At 33.8% G+C, this 19,853-nt stretch overlaps 2 protein-coding genes across 3 annotated transcripts in view; one reads left to right on the top strand and one right to left on the bottom strand.

The window, feature by feature from the left end:
- The window catches only part of LOC143051962 (uncharacterized), a 467,775-nt gene that overhangs the window by 275,702 nt on the left and 172,220 nt on the right, over positions 1 to 19,853 (top strand). The gene's annotated exons all lie outside the window — the stretch shown is intronic.
- Positions 10,018 to 19,853, bottom strand: part of LOC143051550 (uncharacterized) — a 576,970-nt gene continuing 567,134 nt past the window's right edge. The window contains exons 3-10 of one of the 2 annotated variants that reach the window (XM_076224447.1): positions 18,820 to 18,902; positions 17,392 to 17,463; positions 16,700 to 16,829; positions 16,231 to 16,313; positions 14,746 to 14,817; positions 14,288 to 14,411; positions 11,919 to 12,005; positions 10,018 to 11,278 (exon numbers count right to left, since the gene is read on the bottom strand). In XM_076224447.1, coding sequence (XP_076080562.1) covers positions 10,056 to 11,278; positions 11,919 to 12,005; positions 14,288 to 14,411; positions 14,746 to 14,817; positions 16,231 to 16,313; positions 16,700 to 16,829; positions 17,392 to 17,463; positions 18,820 to 18,902 — 1,874 coding nt within the window. In that variant the 3' untranslated portion in view covers positions 10,018 to 10,055. The remainder of the gene's footprint in view (positions 11,279 to 11,918; positions 12,006 to 14,287; positions 14,412 to 14,745; positions 14,818 to 16,230; positions 16,314 to 16,699; positions 16,830 to 17,391; positions 17,464 to 18,819; positions 18,903 to 19,853) is intronic. The other variant, XM_076224448.1, reaches the window with a different exon arrangement.

Genomic DNA, 19,853 nt, shown 5'->3' with positions numbered 1-19,853 from the left:
GTGGCGGCCAGTTTTCATTGGTGGAGGAAGACGGATAGCCGGGAGGAAACCATTAACCTTCAATAGGTAAACTGCAAGTTTTAGTCAATTCAGATTGGAGTCGAGTCAAACGAACGGGGTTTGAACGCACAACCTTAGTGTTGACTTGATAGTGATTATAGTAGTAACTACCTATACCACTCGGTCACCAAGGCCCTCTTTCTTCCTTGAATAGAAACGCACAAACTAAAAACACACTGTAAAATCATTTTGAAGGGACTCGAATCATTAATGTCAAATAACTAAGAGAGAATTTAAAAATGTAATGCAATGCCCAATTTTAACTTTTTTGGTATATTGTCTTCAATTAAAAGAGATAATTTGTCCCTGGTTCAGCAAGGTGGCGAACAAACTTTTAAACTGAACATCAATAGCAATAGCAGAAAGTGTTACATGCACAATTCAGATGACACAATTTTGTCATTAAGCATTGATTTAAAGTGTTAATGGTATGAACCTAAATTATAACGTGAAACAGTTCGAGTTGAAATGACTTTTCTTTAACAAGTCGGGTGCCACATGTGAAGCAGGATCTGCCTACCTTTTTTGGCACATTATGTCACCCCCAGTGTGTGGCATTTTTGTTTTGTGTTCAGTCTTCAGTTTTTTAGGTTGTGTCTTGTCTAATACTATTTGTCTGTTTGTCTTTCTCTTTTTTTTAGCTACGGCGTTGTCAGTTTATTATTTTATCTATGAGTTTGACTGTCCCTCTGGTATCATTCGCCCCTCCTTTATATGAATATGCATAAATAAGCTCTATGATGTCCTTGCACATGTTATTATTAATTTACGAAAGACGCATATGTTTAACCTGGGTTTTTGAACTCACTAAATGAGTAACAATGCATGACTGACCTCTACGTTTTTTTTTCAATTAATAGAATTTAAGTCCTGTACTTAAATTCAGTAATCACGGTGCGCTGTACTATTACATTGGTTGGTTATTAGTGAGTTTAAGAAAACTCAAATTTCATTGGTGGTTAGTGAACCATACAATTTGACGTCACGATCCTTTTTAATTCGGGTCCAACAAGAGAGGCTGCTTAAATAACTTGTTGTTATCAGAGGACATGGTTAATTGAATTTTCTTTCAACGTTTTTTCGTTGCCGCTGCTAATTTTCAAACATAAATAAATGGTAAATAATGCTTCTTGGTAACATGTTAGGACTACCAGAATAATTAGCAAAAATATTTTATCTGGCGAGATTTGAAATAACCTTTCGTGTTGGTATGCGAACCGGAGCCATTTCAAAATATTCAATTCGTTGATTAATTGTGTCCATTATCATGTGAAAGGAATATCATCGTGGCTAAACGCCCACATTAATGTGTTTCAATACTTGAATTTATAAGACGCGTCCTGGTCCGCATACTTAATTTAGTTATTGTTTATTTACAAACTTAAATGGAATGTACCCATAATGCTTTGTATTGTTATTAAATATGTAGTTCAACGTACTGAGTTCTATCACTTAAAAGCTGAAGCAAACTTTATACATGGTGTCAGATGTGGGAACGTATGCATTACGTGTATGCATTTTATTGCAAAACTTCTGTTCAAGGAACAAGAATCCACAATAATAATAAATACACTAGTCTCCGTTGTTTCGCCTTCTATCAAAGAGTTTCACCGGTGTACAATAGGTCAATTGGTACTTAATGTAAACAAAAACATCATCATAATAATCGAATATAGGTGTTCCTGATGGATAATGGAGTACAGAGTTACTTGAAATTCACACAACCTTATTTATCGTACTGTCTTCTTTTAAATAATAAACCGGTCACAGCCTATTTAATTTAATTTAGCTATTTTCTGATACATCAGTATTTTGCTAAGTATATTAATTACACATGTGTGATATTTTCTACTGGACATTTAATCAAGCAATAATCAATCTGGATTAACCAAATATTCAGACAGTGTTTTTTAATTCTAGTTATTCTTTTAAGAGTCATGTCATCACAGCTCAGGCGGTCTGCCAGGAAAAGGAAAAAATTGCCAATAGTGGCTGCTGCATCAGCAAGGAAAAAGGCTAACCAGAGAGTACCTGACACTATGTCAGTAACTGCACCACAGTTGCCTACAGTTGATACTGGTACACCATTCATACCCGTTACTAGTTCTACTGGTACATACCCAATGTTGTTTTCACAGACAGGGGCAGGCATATATACCAGTGCAAGTACAGGGCCAGTCGATTTGACGAGCACAGCTAATACCCTTTTATACTCAAGAGAACCACTACCAGACCAAAAAGTGTGCAACACTGTAACCAGTCAAGATCCTCCAGAACATTCCTTAGGTAATACTAATGGTGCCTCAAGTTTTGCAATGCCATTTAGTACTTTTGACCACCCTATTCAGATACCCAGCATGCATGTTTATATTGCTTTTAATATTTCTCAAAGTATTAGAGAAAAAATTAAGAAAAGTGAATGTATTGATTTAGGCATTTTGTTGATTAACAATACTAAGCAGGCTACACAAAAGCTTGTTTTTAGAGGAGGTGAATTTATAGTGCAAACAGAAAATATGCAAAACAAAATTGGGTCTATTGACCAATGGACATCAGCATTTATCATTTGTGTTAGTGTATATTTTACTGTGCATTCGGGTAGATTACAAGAATTACTTAAATATATGTCAGTTGTACGATTGGGTGCAAAAAGAAATCCTAATAATTTATGTTGGAAGTTATATGATGAGCAATTTAGGTTGCGCAAAACACTGGATCCGGCAAGTTCATGGGCTATAGTAGATCCAGAGCTTTGGTTATTATATATGGCTGATAGTATTGGCACACAAAATTTGGAAGTAGTTTCTTCTGGTTACAATACATTTTCTGCTAATAGAAATGTGGTTAAAACGTCGAAGTGCTAAGCCTTTAGTTATAAGGGCAAATGTTTCAATTCATTTTGTCAATATAGTCATGCATGTATACAATGTCATGGTGTTCACTCAGTTATAAACTGTCAATTCAAGCAATATAATTTGCCTTCGCAAAAAAGACCAAATCAACAGCCAGAACGACCCCAGCAGGGATACCAGAAAATTTAAACATTAATTTCAAACTATAAATGGGTCCCTTATGTTATAGATAATGCATATTTTAAGGTTTTTCTTGTCGTAGAACACACCGAGGGGTGTCAGGATTGATCAAATGAAAGACCGACCGATATCTGACTTATATGCCTTCAAAAAAATATTAATTTTATAAAGATTTGTAAAATTTAGTATCCTATTTTACCGACAACACTTAAGTGGGATATTCCTTTCTAATGCGTTCAGGTTTTAATACCCCCTACGGCACATTTATGTGAAATAAAACTCACTAAATAATTTAGATATAAACCTTTTAAAAATTATTATCCATACACAATAAAAATATTACTGTAACTGCATGAAGTAAGACACAAATGTATTGTTACCATCCGATAACGGTGTTTGACAAATACAAGACACATAGTAAGTAATTTATTGTACCACTTAGCTTATGGAAAAGGGGGAGGGGTATGTTTTTTTCTTCTATTTGTTATGTTATTTCTATCGCGGAAAAGTGGTTATTTTTTTTAACAGTTTTACTTGAATCGAACGAAAAATTCAGAAAGATTGTCTTTTGACTAGCAGTTCATTTTATTAAAAGATAATCAGGATATAATTATATACACTCCGTACCCGACCCTTTCGTGAGTTACGTTAATGTTATTCAATAGAATATAAGATTATCTTATAAGTTGATCGTTTGATAGAGTAAAAGGTATACATAAATTTAAAAAAGTTAAAAACTGACACGAAGACGAATATAAATACATGTAGGTCACAGTATGATTTCCTATTCAGTGTGTATCGTTCTGAACATGCATGACATATTTGCCACTGGACGTTAAGCAAGCAATCAAAAATCAATCAACCTATTCGGTTTGACTCAATAAGATTTTCAAACTCTTACACACGAATATATATGTTAAATCTTGATTTATTTTTATGAAAGTCTACATTAAAATTCATCTGACATATATGAATATATTTCTTTATTGTAGCGATACATTAACAAAACTTCACGTACTTCACGTTTTTTGTTTCTAAAATTAAAATGCGGGACTTAAATGACAGTTTCTGTTACACCTATCATCGATTGAACTTTAACAAATAAATTTCCAAATCGGCAACAAAAAACTATTAGACGAATAAAGTTTTGAAGTTAATCATAGATTGCATGTTTATCAAGGAAAATAATGACCTCAAACAGGTCATTATTTTATGCCTTGGAGCATTATATCATTGAAACATGGTATCGTCCGGGTTGATTCTGAAAAAGAATGACCTGTTGTTCTGAAAGAAAATAACTCCATATAGGTATATAAAGATAGTTCAGTTGCCCAAAGTACCTAAACAACATATCAAAGAGGTGTATTGGCCTTTAATGAGTTCAGAAATTTGTTTAGTTTATAAATGTATGACCAATACCAATGTATGAATTGTGCAATTTTATAGCATATTTGTTTCAAGCAAGTCACTCGCATTCCTCTATTAAGTGTTATTTAGCAGGGATATTTTTTTTTCAGTAGATTGAATGTCTTGGGAGATTTTACCAAAATTTATTATAAAAAATGATTGAGAGAGTTAACCGGTCAAGGCCAAATAAGGGATTCAAGATTGCCTATTACCAAAGAATTATTTCTATTAATAGTTAAAATTCTACCGTTTATTATACCCCCGCTTTAAAAAAAAAAGGGAGGGGGGAGGGTATAATGTTTTACCTCTGTCTGTCCTTCCGTCAGTCCTTCAGTCAGTCCGTCCGTCCCATGAATATTTTTCGTCGCATTTTTCTCAGGAACAACAATACAAGGATTTCTGAAATTTGGTTTCTGGGTTTATCTAAGTCAGCTATACCGTGTGATGCGTTTTCAGATTGATCACTTGACAACTTTCTGTTTACCGAACACTTGCATATTTTTACACTATTAATATTATCCACTTGCGGCGGGGGTATCATCAGTGAGGAGTAGCTCGCAGTTTCACTTGTGTGTTCCTCCAGTTATGCAGTTAAGTTGTTTAAAGCTGCCTTCTCGTTAGCCAATCATGGTCTTTTGAGATAGGAGAATTAGCAGTAAGTTATGGAAAGGGTGGGACTAACCTCTGTATTGACAGATTAAATACAGAAATTTGGTGACAAGGGAAAATCGGGCACGGTTACAATAAAATCAACGGTACCAATTTTGTTGCACCAGATGCGCATTTCGACAAAACATGTCTCTTCAGTGATGCTCGTGGCCAAAATATTTGAAATCCAAAGCTTATATACAAGTCAGCTTCGAAGACAAATAAGAATAATAAAAAATATGAAGATCCTCCAGTCCTAAATTTCTAGTCGTACATGTAGGTGCTAATGATTTAGGGAATATAAAAACTAAAGACTAAAGAGAAAAGTTGATACAAGCTATGACCTTTATTTCAAAGGACTTGCCTGGCACTAAAATTGTGTGGTCCCAAATGTTGCCTCGTTTAAATGGAGATATTCTAATGTTGGTAAGGCAATGGAAAAATGTAGATACAAGGTTAATAATGCAGTAGCTAACTATATATTGGAATTATATAGTTATTGTTTAATATGCTATCCAGACATTTCTAGGACAGACAAAATTTATAAATCTGATGGGGTGCATTTGTCGGTTATAGGAAATTACAATATTTGTTTAAAAATTCAATTCAAGGTGGTCTTGAGTTTTTCATGCTTAAAACCAATGGTCATGTTTTCCTCTCTACTGATATATAAGTATGAAATATGTTGTTTTGTTTTGTGTTTTTGTCTCAGTGATATAAATATAATATTGTAACCTAAGACAAACTTTGTATAATTGATCTTGTGTACATTTTTACTGTAGATATACAGTTTTTTACGATTTTATTGAGCAACTTTACTAGTAGTTACATGTAACTTGAAGTTTGCTTTGATTTTTTGTGGATGTATTTGGCTCACAGCTTGGCAGCGAACCTCCATTATATGGCGGTTGACAATGAATCATTATTCTGTTTCACTGTCAATCTGGCATAATTCGCTGCATCAAAAAACATTTTGTTTTATGAATAGGATAATTTACTACAGATCTAGATAAACAATGTAAGGGTTTCGATCCATCACCTGTGTTCCCACGGTGATTTCCAAATTGTTTTAATCCTTTCTTCAGTTACCATTATCTGTGGTAGTAATTTATATGACAGTACGGTTGCCATAATCAGCAATATGCGGGTAACCTCATTTTTCAGTTATATACAACATGTATAAATTATGAGAATAATAATATTAACGGCTGTGGCCAAATACTGCCAATTTGTTGTTTGGTTTTAATAAGCATCTGGGATAACCGAGAACACGCGTACTTTACCGAAATGCATCACAGTTGTTCATGCATTGTTTTTTAATTGTAAATATCCACATTTATAGTCCATGATATAGAGTATTCGTTCCATGATCTGCTCTTCAAAGAGCTGTTTCTATGCACAGCAAAGAGTGTTTGAATAAACTTGAATATAGTCATTGCACCTGTCCTAAGTCAGGAATGTGATGTACAGTAGTTGTCGTTTGTTTATGTAATTTATACGTGTTTCTCGTTTCTCATTTATTATATAGATTATACCGTAGCTCTTCCCGTTTGAATGGTTTTACATTAGTAATTTGGGGGCCCTTTATAGCTTGTTGTTTGGTGTGAGCCCGTGCTCCGTTAAAGGCCGTACATTGACATATAATGGTTTACTTTTATAAAGTGTTATTTGGATGGAGAGTTGTCTCATTGCCACTCACACCACATCTTCCTGTATATATTGATATGATTGATGATTACACACAAATTTCAGGTATTTGTCTACAGGACCTGTACAGCAACGAAACATTTATAAAAACTACAATAACCCATAAGACAATCTTCAGATGGTCGACAAAATAAGGGATCCTTAAATTTTTGATACATAAGAGGAATACGTATAGAGTATGTCAAACGTCTGTTGGCGTCACTAAAATTCCCAGCTTTTCACAATATCTATGGTACCGTACAGCGGGTTATTTTCATGGGATGTGAATGTTCGCCTAATTTCGCTGATAGAATAAAATCGCCAAAAGGAATTTCGGCAAATTAAAAGTAAAAGTGTATATGATAAATGTTTTAGATTCGCAAAAATATTTACCCCCAAAATAGTTCGTATGTCTTTTTCAATGAAGATCGCGAATTTTAACATCCGCGAAAATAACACGCTATACGGTATTGCACCTGCTATAATGACTAAAAGTAATTTTAATCGATATAGGATATGAATGAATTAATTTGTTTTAAGAAACATAAACATGTTATCATCAATAGTAAAGCCGAGCATATGGGTGTTTTTCATTTTTCAAGCCCGTACAGTTTCTTAAAATATCTTACATCTACTTTATTTGAAATTTAGTGGATAGTTAACCATAACTTATAATTAGCAATCATATCACCTTATCGTTATATAAAACATCTCTCAGAAAGATGGGTTTTAAATCATCTTAAAAAAATATTATCCCAGGCATAGATTACCTTAGCCGTATTTGGCACAACATTTTGGAATTTTGGATTCTCAATGCTCTTCAACTTTGCATTTGTTTGGCTTTATAACTGTTTTGATATGAGCATCACTGATGAGTCTTGTGTAGACAATACGCGCGTCTGGCGTCCTGAATAATAATCCTGGTACCTTTGATAACTATTTACACCACTGGGTCGATGCCTCTGCTGATGGACGTTTCGTCCCCGAGGGGTATCACCGGCCCAGTAGTCAGCACTTCGGTGTTCACATGAATATCAATAATGTGGTCATTGTTATAAATTTCCTGTTTAGAAAAAATTGAATTTTTCGAAAAACTAAGGATTTTCTTATCCCAGGCATAAATTACCTTAGCCGTATTTGGCACAACAATTTGAAATTTTGGATCCTCAATGCTCTTCAACTTTGTATTTGTTTGGCTTTATAACTTTTTTGATATGAGCGTCACTGATGAGTCTTGTGTAGACGAAACGCGCGTCTGGCGTACAAATAATAATCCTGGTACATTTGATAACTATATAGAATACTGTGTTAAGAATTTGACAGGTATAGATATATAAATCAAATTTCATCAAAACTGCTTAACACATTTTCATTCCTGTTTAGTTTTGATGACAAAATGTATAAGTCTTGTTTTTTTTTCGGAATACCATTTTTAAAACTTTTTTACTATTTCAAACTGTTACTTTGTTCTGAAGGTAATGAAGCAATATTTTCCTGACTTATTGTAAACAGCTGTAGTTTTGTTTTGTTTTCGTCTTTGAAAAGTTTGTTTTGTCTTCTGATGTGGATATTAGAACTTTTGGTAATTTTGACAGACTCGGATAATTGCCAATCTTGATAAAATCATTTACCTTGGTATCCATGTGTATGTCCGACAATGACGTGATAAGTTTGGTAAACATTTCAGCGTTGGATCTAAACTATTATATTTTTCTCATTTATTGGATACTTTCTCTTCTCGTTTCGAATTTTATTTATGCCTTTTTTCATGTTTGTATTGTTTCACACTTAGTCTAGTAATCTTTTGTCCCTTTATAGAAGAGGGACGAAAGATACCAAAGGGACAGTCAAACTCATAAATCTAAAACAAACTGACAACGCCATGGCTAAAAATGAAAAAGACAAACAAAAAAAAGTACACATGACACAACATAGAAAACTAAAGAATGAACAGCACGAACCCCACCAAAAACTAGGGGTAATCTCAGGTGCTCCGGAAGGGTAAGCAGATCCTGTTCCACATGTGGTACCCGTCGTGTTGCTTATGTGATTACAAATCCGGGAAATATTCTAATTCGGTAGGTCACATTCATGAAAGGAAATTGGATTGTAGTTACGACGTAAGGAACATATCCGGTATCATTTGTGAAACGGTTATTCCATAACGGTCAACCAACTCGTGTCAGATGGCGTCCGTAAAATTTACGAAGGGATGATTTCAACTTCACCATTTGGAACTCTTGGTTTAATAGCTTCCTTGTGAGCAGTAACCCTCTATCAAGAAAATCATTATAGGAAATGCAAGCACGGGAATGTCGTATAAATTGGGAGATATATACTCCGTATACAGTTGCTGCGGGAATGTTGCTACTTAGAAATGGAAAGTTCACAATTGGAAAGCTGACATCATCTTTTTTGTCGTAAAGTTTTGTTTTCAACCGACCCTCATTGTCAATTTCTAGATGTAAGTCAAGATATGAAGCCGACTTCGAACTGTATCTGTAGTATCCTTTATCCCCAGTTCGATGGGATATAGCCTACTATTCATCGTTCAAGGTCGTTTTATAACCTATGATTGCTTTCTTTACTTGATTGTGACTTGGATGAAGAGATGTCTAATTTAGTACTCATGCATCATATTTTATTTCTATTATATACAAAGCACGTTTCATAAAACCTAAATGTGCAACATGGCACATACTATGATCCGGAGGATATAAACGATTGAAAACATTGCAAAATCAAACAGACAGCAGCCGAACGATATAAATACCTCTTCGATATATTTTTGATCAATTAGAAGCAAACAGATTTCGTCGATGGAAAAAAGTATACACACTATGAAAGTTGATGAGAATGATATCCAATAAAGGAAACAGTAGTATACCGATGTTCAAAGTGAGAGGTTAGGTTAGCTTTAAAACTAGGTGTATTCCACATTTTTTACATAAGAAAATATCTGTACCAAGTCAGGAATATGACAGTTTTTTTGAGCTTTTGATTTTGCCATTTGATTTAGGGACTTTGCGTTTTTAATTATCCTGGGAGTTCAGTATTTTTGTGATTTTACTTTTATATAAGATTACTATTATAGTTGTTATGTTCTTTCTCAAAGATGTGACGTAAATATATTAAGTTTTCCATACGATTTACTACGAAAGTCAACATGTATAACAAACTTAACTTTGTGTTATGTTGAATTATAATTTATTAGACATTTTTTTACACAGGGTAGCCATACGCAATGTCGTTGTCGGAATCGGCAAAGATGATAATTCCGGGTTTGACTTTTATTACCATCGGGTATAACGAACCAATGGTATGATGTCCAGGACCGATATCCACCCTTGAAACAACATACGATGAATTTAAACTTTCTGTATCGTACGTATGTGGGTTTTTATAGATAATACCTTTCCCATCAATATGTAGAAAGGGGTATTCATTACTCTTCGTGGTAATAAGGATATGGTGTCTCAACCCATCATTTGGAATGGTAAACTCTTGAACTCCTTCCAGCTTCTCTTCTGGTTCAATTATAACCATAAAAGGTACGACCGGTTTAAAATCACCCTGCTGATAATACACTGCCATAACTGGTTTGTCAGATTCTACTTTTATAGAGGCGTTGCTGTTGATATCTATGTAACCCCCAATTTTGCCCACTACTTTGGTGGCTTGTTTCAACTGTTTGCCGAGGAGAGTGATGGATGTATTTGGATGTGTAGCGATTAAACGTAATATAAATCGTTTGCTGTCAAATAAAGGCGGAATGAAAAATGTCGTTCCTAGCTCTTTAACTGGAGGTAACATTTCCAATAACAGATTCATCAAACCACTATTCACAGGTACTTTAGCGCCATCAACCCCGGACTGCACTCCTATATCTTTGTTTGATTGGACTATCGTACCAGTGAGTTCAGTATTACTGGAAAGTTCTAGGGTTCCCCTTTCTGCTAAGTGAATGGAAATTGTCTCACCATCTCCATACTTTGTATTGTTATAACTAACTGTTTCAGTCTTATCGAGTAGTTTTAATGTTATATTTACGTCTGTATCGACGGATGTTGCAACAATTCCGATAAACGATTCCCCACCTCCTGAAGGAATGAATGACGGAATAACATACGATGTTGATAGCTTTTCTTTTGGTAAAACAAAAAATCCTTCATTGGTAATCGAATCCTTATATAATGCATACAAATCAGTTTTGCTGGACGTAAGTATGTGTACTCCTTTCTTCTCAATTTCGTTTCTGGTGACTTTGAATTCTGATGGAATATCGATTACTTGTGAAGTATTAAAGATCGATATGTTGTGACATAGTCCGATATCAGGGTTGTATATAACTAACCATTTAACTTTAGACGATGATAAATGTAGTTTAAAAGTTGACATAAAACTCAGGAAACCATTGTTACGCATCAAGTAAAACTCTCCAGTATCTGTTAAAAATCAAATATAGTGTCATTAGGAAAGTAAGTTACACCAAAAAGTAAACTTTATTGTAGCAGCATTGCGAACTTAAAAAAATATATTCAAACAGATTTTTAAAGAGACTGGAAGTTGAAAATAAACCTCATTATTGTGCTTTTTTGTTACATCTTTGTTTGTTTTTCAAGTGTTTATGATTATGACGCAACGTTGCCTACTGTACCTCTATTTTTGACATTTTTTACGTATGATGTCGGTTTGTTTCATTTACACATAGTTGTCAATATAATGGATTTTTTTTTATCCGACTGCAATACATGAGAAAGGTTAAGCTACCTACTATGAAACAAGGTTCAAGCCACAATTTTCTTTGCAAGAAAATGTCTGTATCAAGTCATGAATATGACGGTTTTATTCATTCGTATGATGTATTTGAGCTATTTGTTTTGTCATTTGATTTTTTTGTTTCAAAATTTCTTCGAAGAAATTTTTGTGATTTTACTTTGTTCTTTGGTTTGAATAGAAAAGGGAACGGAAATGTGTCAAAGAGACAACAACCCAACAACAGAGCAGATTGTTTTTTTTTTCTATCAATTTGGTGGATGTAAAAGGAACCAACGTTGGATGTAAAAATATATAAATTCTCCTCACTTTTTGTAATAGGACCTTTGCATTCTGAAAATCTAGGATCTACTGTTGTCGTCTGCCCAACTGTTGTCGCTTCTAATGTGGTTCCCTCTGTTGAAGAGATTGAATAATTATTATATTAGGGACTACATCTAAAGATCTATGTGGGATAAAAAACTGAAACTCTATTAGTATTTCACCTTATGTTATACATATATGCGTTTGTTTATTACAACAGACCTGTTCACAAAGTAGAAATGATTGTTTCAATATGCCTTAATAACGTGTGAAGGTAATTTTAACCAAACTTGTTCTGACAGTGTTTATAATTACAAAGGCTGTTGCATTAGTATCGAAAGTTAATTTCTCAAGTATTTTGCAGAATTTTAACACGTTTAAAGCTTGTGAGTGTTTCTGTAAAATGACAAGCAGGTCGTCTTCTTGTACTCCTTAAATTTTATATATTATAATTTCGCTCTTTGTGATTATGGACTTTCCGATTAGATTGTCCTCTGAGTTCAGTATTTTTTTTATATCACATTTTTTTTTATAACCATATATGCAGCTGTAATAACATTGAAGTTAAAATTCTAGTTACTTATAATGTTATCTCTAAAACATGTCAATTTGTCCAGTATTTTTTTAATTTTTTGTTTTAAAAAATTATTATCAAAAGTACTAGTTTTATAATTCAATACGCCAGACGCAAGTTTTGTCTACATAAGACTCATCAATGACACTCAGATTAAAATTGTTATCAAGCAAAACAAGTACAAATTTCCAAAAAGTTGTGCCAAATACGCTAAGGTAATCTATCCCTGGGATAAGAAAATACTTAGTCTTTCCGAAAATTAAATGTTTTGTTACAGGAAACTTTTTAAATGACCATCTAATTGATATTCATGTCGAAACCGAAATGCTGACAACTGGATAAAATAAACCAGAGCAATCTGTTACTGTTAAACTCATGGGACCTACGATATGCAAAGGGCGCATCTATTTGACTATACTAGAAAATAAATATCTCATAATGTGCCACCGAAATATGAACGTTTTATCACTTGTTATATTTTTTTGAAAAGTCTTTTCATATATTTATAAGGATCCCTGAAATGATATTTTAAGGTACTAGCTAACTGTTTGTGAGGTGTTTTTTTTAATAGAAAATATCCCCCAAGGGTGACTTTGGAAACGGAATATGGTAACTTGGACTTCTCCCTACCGACAGTAAGACGCTTGACAAAGTGGGGCTTCCGTTTGGTTGTGCGGGATGTATCAAGTTCGCAGTCACGTCCGGTCAAAATGGAAACGTTAAATCCAATGCCTCGTGTACAGAGAGTGCCATGCTCTTTGCATGTTAAGAACCCTTGCAACAACCCTTGGAGGGGTCCGTAGATTGCATGTTGCAAGGCAAATTTACTGTCCCTATCCAATATACCATAATTTTTAAGTGGCAGTCCAAATTTCCCTGACAATGGCCGTTTTTATGACAGGACCTACTTATTGTATTTATTGTTAACTTGTTCTCGTCTTGAACATGCATGAAATATTTGCCATTGGACGTTAGGCAACCAACAATCAATCAATCAATTATAAAAAATATCGTTTTTTGTAAACACGGAGCGTCATTCCAAATATGACCACGATGTTCGTTTTATATCTCTTAACTGGACTTCTTTCGAGCGTCAGTTACACTTATGCTAAAGATGGGCTTACATTAAGCTGTGAGCATTTATAATAAATATGATGTTACTTCTGGTGGAATACAAGGTTGTTCAATGTTTGATCTTCTGCGGTTTGCTTCAACTCTCATGCTTTACGTTTTAAATCATCGAGTTTTCTGTATTGAAGTATCGTTAGTATAAGAAGGGAATTAATTGTGTAAGTGAACATTCAAAATGTCTGATGGTGTCCAAATGAAACAAGCGGTTTGTATGTTATACCTTGTTTTTGAACATGGCGACTGTATTATGCAAATATCGTACTTCCATTCAATCAATGCAAAGAAGATATAAGAAACATGTATTATATCAGTATGACAGTTTATATACATGGACATATAACTTAGAAGAGATCATTTAGCCATACATGTCTTTCGAACAAAATCCTAATGTTATTCCAAATATGACCACCATGTTTGTTTTATACCTCTTAACTGGACGTCTTGCTTGCGTCAGTTACTCTTATGCCAAATATGATTTGAATTAAAATTATTTCTTCTTCAAAATGAATTACATTAAAAATCACAAGTCGAATTAAAAGCAAAACTCATTTCAATACTTTATGTATCACATTGTCCTATTTGACGGTAACTTTTAGCCAATGAAAAAAATGTTACATAAATATTACATTACATTGTACTAATGGTAAGGGTTTGTGGATTGGATACTTACGCTCTTGGTGTCCACATTGCAGGTCAACATTACAATGGTTTGTTCCTCCACAACATTTGTCGCATGTTAAATGTCTGCCAGCAGATGATCGGCGCCCAAATATATTCAATCCATGAAAACACAACTGCAAAGAGGTTGACAGTTAAGTGAAGGGCTATATGAGGGAGTTCAAATTTCCGAAATAAATGAAATATTTATTTCCATATCTCAACGGATAAATAATTCATTCTCGAGTTCCGGTTTGTGTAGATCTTGAATTTCCCGGAAAAATCAAGTCTCCATCGCGGAGAGTGGTCTCATTGGCAATCATATCACATCTCCTTTTTTATATTCACACTGACTTCCTTGTATAAGTCAGTCCTAACCTCTTTCGTTTCTTATCATAAGTTTAGGTAAGCTGACTGAATGCAAAAAAAAAAAAGAGCACACAGATATTTTTACATTGAACTTGAACATACCATTGAGTGTTTACACCCTAGATCATACTTCACTTGCTGTGTCTCAGTCATATATTTGTGGAGAAAACACACCTATAACAAAATGAAATATTAGATAAGAATAAAGTACTATTATGCTAAATACAATATGCTCTCACCCAATATAGAATTAACTGACCCCATACTTATCCTACACTATGTAACTATGTAACTAACATTCTCGCTATAATTGTCTTTCTCTGCGAAGTGGAGTGATATGGAAAGTATCGCTTAAAACTAAGGGTATACGTGGCGTTGCATATGAAATTGACTTGCAATGGACTCAACATCGTCATAGGTAAAACAGCCATCAACATATAATCATTGGTCATCGCAACTCGATTGCTTTTCTCAAGTTTGCGGTACCGGCGCAGGCGAAAAATCAATCTCGTTGAGATGATAAACGATACAATTGAGAATGAAAATGGGAAATATACCAAAGAAACAACAACCCGACCATAGAGCAGACAACAGCAGAAGGTCACCAACATGTTTTCAATGCAACGAGAAATTCCCGTAACGGGAGGCGTCCTTCAGCTGGCCCCTTAACTAATATATACTAGTTTAGTGATAGTGAACGCCATACTAAACTTCAAATTGTACACAAGAAACTAAAAGTTAAAATGATACAAGACTAGCAAAGACCAGAGGCTCGTGGCTTGGGACAGGTGCAAAAATGCGGCCGGGTTAAACATGTTTGTGAGATCTCAACCCTCCCCTATACCTCTAGCCAATGCAGAAAAGTAAACGCATTACAATACGCACATTAAAATTCAGTTCAATAGAAGTCCGAGTCTAATGTCAGAAGATGTAACCAAAGAAAATAGACAAAATGACAATAATACACAAATAACATCAGACTACTAGCAGTTAACTGACATTCCAGCTCCAGACTTCAATTCAACTGATTGAAAAAAAAATGTCCTCATCATATGAATATCAGGCGTAATCCTCCCCGTGAGGGGTTAAGTATCATACCAGCATAACATATATGAGAAGAAAATTAACAAATGGCATGACACGGGTTATCTATAAATAATTTATAAATCAGACATGTTTTATGTTTTATCTACAAACACAAACAGTTGTATACTTGAATTTTGTAAACAAGTATAATTTGATTTCTGTCATGTGCATATTCTTGGTCAGCGTTCTATGTAAAATTTGTATACTAGCTTGACTGGTATGGCGTTAAATTATTGTAAATAGATATAGGAAGATGTGGCATGAGTGTCAATGAGACAACTCTCCATCCAAATAACAATTTATAAATGTAAACCATTATAGGTCAAGTTACGGTTTTCAACACGGAGCCTTGACATACACCGAACAGCAAGCTATAAAGGGCTAAATAAATTACTAGTGTTAAACCATTCAAAACGGTCTAATGTATATAAAAAACATACTATTCAATTTGATTTAATGTCAATATCGATACTATGAGTATAGATATTTAATGTGATATACCTCGTCTTTTGCGCATGTCATTGAACTATTACAGGATTTCGGATTGTCCACATTATCACAAGATAGACATTTCTGTGCAACGACTGAAAATAAAAATAAATATTCTATAATATTAAAGAGGAATGCAAGATACCAGAGGGCCATTCAAACTCATAAATCAAAAATAAACTGACAACGGCATGGCTGAAAATGAAAAAGACAAACAGACAAACAATAGTACACATGACACAACATATAAAACTAAAGAATAAGCAACACGAACACATAAAAAAAATATGGCTGATATCAGGTGGACCGGAAGGGTAAGCAGATATTGTTCCCCGTATTAAGTATGTTCTTTACGACAGAAACATTAGCCCATTTAGTTAAATCTGTTCCTTTTTTTTAACATACACACGTTCTAGACTGGGGTAAGCATATAATCATGATTAATCAAGACTAACAATTAATGACAAATCTAAATTCATACCTAATTTTGTATTTTGACATGAAAGATCATGGTTGCATACATTAGCATCATTGCAACATTTCTGGCATAGAATATGGGCGTGGTCATTTCTCTTCCCTATTATATGTCCTGCTACATCCATTTGGCACATCTAAAAATAAATTTGTTTAAAAGTTATAAACAATTATAATACATGATCTTCAATAATGAATCAATGTTAAACACATGTGAAATGCAAAAAAAGTAGTATAGAATTATCTGATCCAAGAAGATGAAAGGTGTAAAACTTACCATTCCGGTGAACCTGATATCACCCCTATTTTTGTTGGGTCTGTGTTTCTCAGTCTTTAGTTTTCTATGTTCTGTTTGTATACACTTATTTGTCTCCTGTTCTATTCCGTTTTTAGCCATGGCGGTTTTAGTTTATTTTGGACTTGAATATGAATGTATCCGTTGTCTATGTTTTTGACATTTTTACCAGTCCAGCAATTATTACGCAAAATCTTAAACATGATGAGGTTCAATATTATTCTGATATGGTTGCCATTTTTGATTTGTTTGATTGCCAGGACTAAAATGATATTTTGTTGAAAGTGTAGCCTTATTTCGGTCACAATGTCTGTACTATGCCACCAATTGCAGCTATAGGTCAAATCAGTGTTGATAAGAACAACATATATTGTACAACGATAACAAGGTTTACTAATCCCTACCTCCTGAAATGTACAACCAACATCGTATTTAGTTTCGATTCCATGTGTGTAATATTTCTGAACAAAACAAATCTAAAAATAAATGTAAGGACAACTCAAATAACTACATATGAACATCATGTTGAAAAAAAGCAGACAGTAAAATAATGTAACCCATTTGGATTGGGGTTGATGAACATCATGTTGAATAACAGCATACAGTAACACAATGTAACCCATTTGGATTGGGGTTGATTAACATCATGTTGAATAGCAGCATACAGTAAAACAATGTAACCCATTTGGATTGGGATTGATGAACATCATGTTGAATAACAGCATACAGTAAAACACGGTAACCTTTTTTGATTGGGGTTGATGAACATCATGTTGAATAACAGCATACAGTAAAACAATGTAACCCATTTGGATTGGGGTTTGTGTTGCTCATACTTGTTTCCATGTAGTGACGTGTTAACGAATACGTGTACTTCCGACGATTTTTATTTTCACGAGTATCGGTCTCGTTCTGAATGGGCTGATTATAGTTTAAATAAACTCATCAGAGATACCAGGGCTAAATTTTCTATATACGCCAGACGCGCGTGTCGTCTACAAAAGACTCATCAGTGACGCTTGAATCCAAAAAAGTTAAAAAGGTCAAATAAAGTACAAAGTTGAAGAGCATTGATGACCAAAATTCTTAAATGTTTTGCCAAATACAGCTAAGGTAATCTATGCGTAAGGTTCAGCATCCATTTCAATAATAGACAATCAATTAACATGCAGAGAATTTCAAATGAAATTCGAATAAAAACCAGATAAGCTGGAAGTAAAATGAGTATTTTTTTATTATCAAAGTTATGATTCAGACTAGTTGTTTTCGAGAACAGTTGATCTTCATTTGTAGAGTTCCTTACTGCAATTATAATAATAACCAATAGTTCTATTCTTTCAGAAAAAGCCCTTCGATTTTGCTAAATCTAAATTGTTTTTACCCTGATTGAATCATCATCGCATATTCGGTTCAGTTTTTCACTCTATGTTAACTTAAATTTGATTTATTAGAAGCCTACCTTTCGTTTCATATTATAACATGTCTATTGAGCAATACGACAGGTGCCATATGTGGATGAGGATCTGCTTACCCTTCAGGAGCACATGATATCACCCCCAATTTTTGGTGGGGTTCATGTTGCTTATTCTTTAGTTTTATATGTTGTGTCATGTGTACTATTGTTTGTCTGTGTGTCTTTTTCAATTTTGGCCATGGCGTTGTCAGTTTATTTTCGATTTTTGATTTTGACTGTCCCTCTGATATTCTTCGTCCCTCTTGTATGTAATTATCCCCCTTTGCTACAGAGTTAAAATCATACGAATTTGATACATAGTAAGATACATTACTGTATGATATCAATCAATGTTCTTGCTACTTCCATGAATACTTACCTCATCCTTATCACAACTGATAGCATGTTGACATTTTTCATCCTGTGTTATACCGCTGCATGAAAAACATATTCTTTCGCTGTCTTATGAATAAGTAAATGTTTCAATGTATTTATAACTGGACATTGAATATAACACTGACGAATGGTTGCTGGTTCGTACACAGTAAAAATGCATAATGACAAAAGTTTAACAGTTGTTAACTTTAATTTGAAATATTAGAAAAACTAATTCGTTTAACATGTTAAACTACGGTTTTATATTTGCATATCAAATTTGTAAATATTATACACCTATTTTACACCTATTGACTGGGTGTGAGGGTAATAGCAAGTTTGTTGTCCCTGGTGTACCAACTATTGTTTGAAGGGTCAATCAAACTTGCTATTACCCGCACAACCAGTCATTATGTGTTTTATTATACTGAACAACACAGCCATTAGGTATATATATATTTACCAAAAACTAATTTTCTAAAAGTGTATATATATCATCTGAAAGAAAAGAAAAAAATGTCACATAACTTTATATGCACATGATGAACTAGACTTTTTTAAAAATTCGTTTTGTATTTATAAATATTTCATTAATTTCAATCAAGACTAGAAATACTTGTGTTAAACTTTCCGTGCTTATAATAAATTCTAGCCAAAGTACACCGAACGCAAATTCACTTTTAATATACGGAGAGCGAACCCATATTTTGAATAAGGTATTATCTTTAAGATCTTTAAAAAATTCCCTTGATGATTTTTTTTTTATAATTGCTTCTTGTAAAAGAAATTACAATCAACACAAACAGATTCCACCGTTTACAATATTATAGTGAGTTTGACGTTGCAAAGCATACGTAACCAAGCAGAGTAGTCAATGACTTCATTATCATCCAATGAAAACAAAAAGCATGAAAAACTACGGGAAAGATGATTATGAAACTATTCACCGGGGGGCCATAGTCTTTGAAACTATTGACTGACAAATGGTTCTGAGGAATGAAATAACAAAATAACTATTTCATTACTTTTTATATAGAA

Source organism: Mytilus galloprovincialis, chromosome 11, assembly GCF_965363235.1.
Source record: "Mytilus galloprovincialis chromosome 11, xbMytGall1.hap1.1, whole genome shotgun sequence".
In the NCBI taxonomy this organism is placed as follows: Eukaryota; Metazoa; Mollusca; class Bivalvia; order Mytilida; family Mytilidae; genus Mytilus; species Mytilus galloprovincialis.
This window is presented reverse-complemented; position numbering and strand designations above follow the sequence as displayed.